Source organism: Mus caroli, unplaced genomic scaffold (genome assembly GCF_900094665.2).
Source record: "Mus caroli unplaced genomic scaffold, CAROLI_EIJ_v1.1 scaffold_11569_1, whole genome shotgun sequence".
Lineage (NCBI taxonomy): Eukaryota > Metazoa > Chordata > Mammalia > Rodentia > Muridae > Mus > Mus caroli.
Genome location: NW_018388552.1, coordinates 6965 through 10636, shown reverse-complemented (window position 1 = coordinate 10636; position 3672 = coordinate 6965). Strand labels below are relative to the sequence as shown.

At 37.6% G+C, this 3672-nt stretch overlaps 1 protein-coding gene across 1 annotated transcript in view; it reads left to right on the top strand.

Annotated features, from left to right (window-relative positions):
• Positions 1-287: 287 nt before the first annotated feature.
• The window catches only part of LOC110287676 (prostate and testis expressed protein 4-like), a 5817-nt gene continuing 2432 nt past the window's right edge, over positions 288-3672 (top strand). Inside the window, exon 1 of the mRNA XM_021154235.1 lies at positions 288-354. Within this exon, the coding sequence (XP_021009894.1) occupies positions 288-354 (67 nt within the window). The remainder of the gene's footprint in view (positions 355-3672) is intronic.

The following is a 3672-nucleotide window of genomic DNA, read 5'->3' as shown; positions in this document are numbered from 1 at the left end:
TCTATACATAGTGTATACAGAGGTTTCTGAAGGACCAGAAAACTACATCACACAGACTTGCACAAGCAGAAGATGAGACAAGGGGGAGGGGAAGCTAACTGAATTAGCTGTAGTACAAACATTGGGCAGCCTGTACTTCCTATATTATGATATTGCTTACTTTTCAGAAGTAATTAGAACAGGGAATTTCCTCCTTGTGTCTATGTTGGAGAATTCTTCCTGTTCTCCAGCTTTATAAAAGGAACAAAAAATTATCATTGAACTTAATCCACTTTCTGTCATCCATCATGAATCCAGTCACAAAATTTAGCATACTGCTCATCATGACTTTATGCTTTCTCTGCTCCACAGAGGGTAAGTTTTAGAACATAGCATGTGTATATGGATGATATTAATGAATACTTTTGTCCTTAGTAGTGTAAAAAGTATCTTTAAGCAACACAAATGCTAGTTAGTAGGAGTTGAAGCTCCTATTTGGGCAAAAGCTGGATTCTCCATCAACTAGGACATAAGAGCTGTCTTCAGCAATGGGCCTTACCATTAGGGTCTGGAAAGCAACCAATAGCCTTGGTAATAGTCCATGATGTTGGTGGAGGGGATTCTTGCTAATGACTCAAAATATAACCAATTTCTTACATTGAGTTTTTCTTGGTGACATAAAATGTATAGTTGGATCATTGTCTCCTCTTCATCTGATATTGTTTCCATTTTTCTTATATGTATATGCCTTAGGAAGTGTATGGCTTTTTTGTATTTTTATTAGGTATTTTCCTCATTTACATTTCCAATGCTATCCCAAAAGTCCCCCATACCCTCCCACCCACTCCCCTAACCACCCACTCCCACATTTTGGCCCTGGCGTTCCCGTGTACTGGGGCATATAAAGTTTGCAAGTACAATGGGCCTCTCTTTCCAGTGATGGACAACTAGGCCATCTTTTGATACATATGCAGCTAAAGTCAAGAGCTCCGGGGTGCTGGTTAGTTCATAATGTTGTTGCACCTACAGGGTGGCACATCCCTTTAGCTCCTTGAGTACTTTCTCTAGCTTCTCCATTGGGGGCTCTGTGATCCATCCAATAGCTGACTGTGAGCATCCACTTCTGTGTTTGCTAGGCCCCGGCATTGTCTCACAAGAGACAGCTATATCTGGGTCCTTTCAGCAAAATCTTGCTAGTGTATGCAATGGTGTCAGTGTTTGGAAGCTGATTATGGGATGGATCCCTGGATATGGCAGTCTCTAGATGGTCCGTCCTTTTGTCACAGCTCCAAACTTTGTCTCTGTAACTCATTCCATGGGTGTTTTGTTCCCAATTCTAAGAAGGAGCACAGTGAAAATTTGTGACTCTGTTCATTTTTTAGACTTAGTATTTTCCTTGACTAAAGTACCCATTTTCTTTACCTTGTCTTCTATTCCTGACATCTCTCTTCCATTTCTTGTTTTCTATTGGTGTGTTTTGCCTCTGAGCTTTCTGTTTGGGTGCCTATAATTTTCATTCCTAGTTTTTCTCTGGTTAGGTTTTGTTTATTGATTCTATTTCCACTTTCATGTGTTGTATTGTTGAACTGTTTTCTTCGGTTTATTTCACTGTTTGTCATTAAAGAGAATTCAGGAAGATTTTTATATCCTCTATGAGTTCCTTGAGCATACTCAGAATAGCTATTTTAAGGTACTTCTCCTGTGATTGTATTATATAACATTTCTCAGAGCCTACTGTAGTAAGAATGGATATCTCTAGTGTAGACATGTTATGTTGTCCTTACTGCTTTGATTGTGCTTTTATGCTGGAGATTAGTCTTTTGTGTTTTGTATGTGTTTAATTCTAGGTGCTCATAGTCTGGGGTTTGGTAGATGAGTGTTTCTTTTGTTAGATTCTGTTGTCCTGGTGGCTCTTAGGAGAATCTGTTGCCTGTGTATTGCCTGGTTAAAAAAAATGCTTCTAAGATCCTATCAGATGTGAACACTGGTCATCCAGGAATATATTTCTTCTTGGAATTGGGAGGTGACACTTATAAATAAGGATGAGTTAGAAGGTGTGTGACATTGATTGGGTCTACAGATGGGTAAATTGGATGTGCTACCAGGATCTGGGTACACCCCTGAGGATGAGGGCATAGAGTAGAAAGTCCATAATAGGTCTTCTGCTACAAGTTGGGGGGTAGAAACAGAGGATTGGAATTAGATGTCAGAGGGAGAGTAAAGATCACTTACTCCATCTTGTTGTTAGCAAGGTTGGAGAATTTCTAAGGAGTGTTCCCTGTAGACAAAAGGATGATGTGGTAGAGAAAGGTTGTAAAGGGTTTGTAACTGAAGAATTTTTAAAGCAATTTTCAATTGGTATCAATTGTCAATTGATATTTTCCAATAAAAGCACATTGAAAATAAATACTAACATGTTTCTGAGCTTTATTTTCCTTCTTTTGGTTGATTTGATTTCATGTATGTGTATGTATATTTATCAAACTCAGCTTCTTCCCTCAGCTTTGTTTTCTTTCGACTTTAATCCTACCAGTCTTTCCTTTCAACTCCACATGCTATGTATTTAAGTCAAGTGAATAATGATGATTATTTTTTGCATTAGTGGTATAATACAGTTTACTGGAGCATGGGTAACTTCTTAGGAAATATGCCTCTGGGGGGAAAACTGCCTATGCTTTTATTTCAATTAACTATAGCCTCCAAGCTAGGAGTGAGGATTTCATAATGCCAACTGTCAAACATACCAGGAACTTGGATATCTTAATCTTGTGCATGTAGGTACAGTCTTTGTGATTTCTTGTGTGCAAAGACACTCTCATGTCCAGAAAAATCCTGTCTTTTAAGATTACATCCAATACCCTTAGCTTAAAATCATTCTGACACTTCTATGATGATTCTTGAATCTTATAGGGTTACAGGCATTATATATATATATATGTGGTATTCCCCATACTCTTATTCTCTGAATGTTAACTTGCTTTGTGTCTCTGAATTAACTGCCAATTATTGAAAAAGGAAAGCTTCTCTCATAAGGGTTGGAAGATGCAATTATGTATTAGTAGAAACATAATAACCTAGGGAGCATTTTATTACAATGTTCACTTAGCAAATAATAATACCAATTCTCCCTATTATCTATTTTCTAGTCAGTAACATTGTTTTGAGTAGTTAACAGTACTTGGCATGATTTTTTTTTGAAGTGGAACTTGCATCCAAACAAAAAATGGGCATTCAGTTGCTCTCTGCTCCTAGTATCCAAGAGAAATTAGAATGCACCAGTTGCTCCTGGTAGGAATTTCTTTGCTCGTGGGCTTCCACCATTCTGCTTATGGACGTACATCTTGTTATCACATTGTGTTGTGCTTTGGGGAGTTGAACACTAGGAGATAGGACCTGTCTGCATTTAGAAGTGATGCTTGAATCCTTCATTTCCATACTCTTCTATTCCTCTTTTACCCTTGCTATTATTATGAAAACTCTAAATCCTTTACTTTTCCTCCTATTTTTTTCATGGTCTAGTGCTTCCTCGGGTTACTTGCCTTCCTCCTTACTTCACCTCCTTCACAATGCAATATTTTCAATTTTTCCCACATAATTTTTGATGGCCCTAAATGTAGGTTAATTGTAGGTTAATAAGTTTTGCAAGAAAAGTTCTTTCTTTCTTTCTTTCTTTCTTTCTTTCTTTCTTTCTTT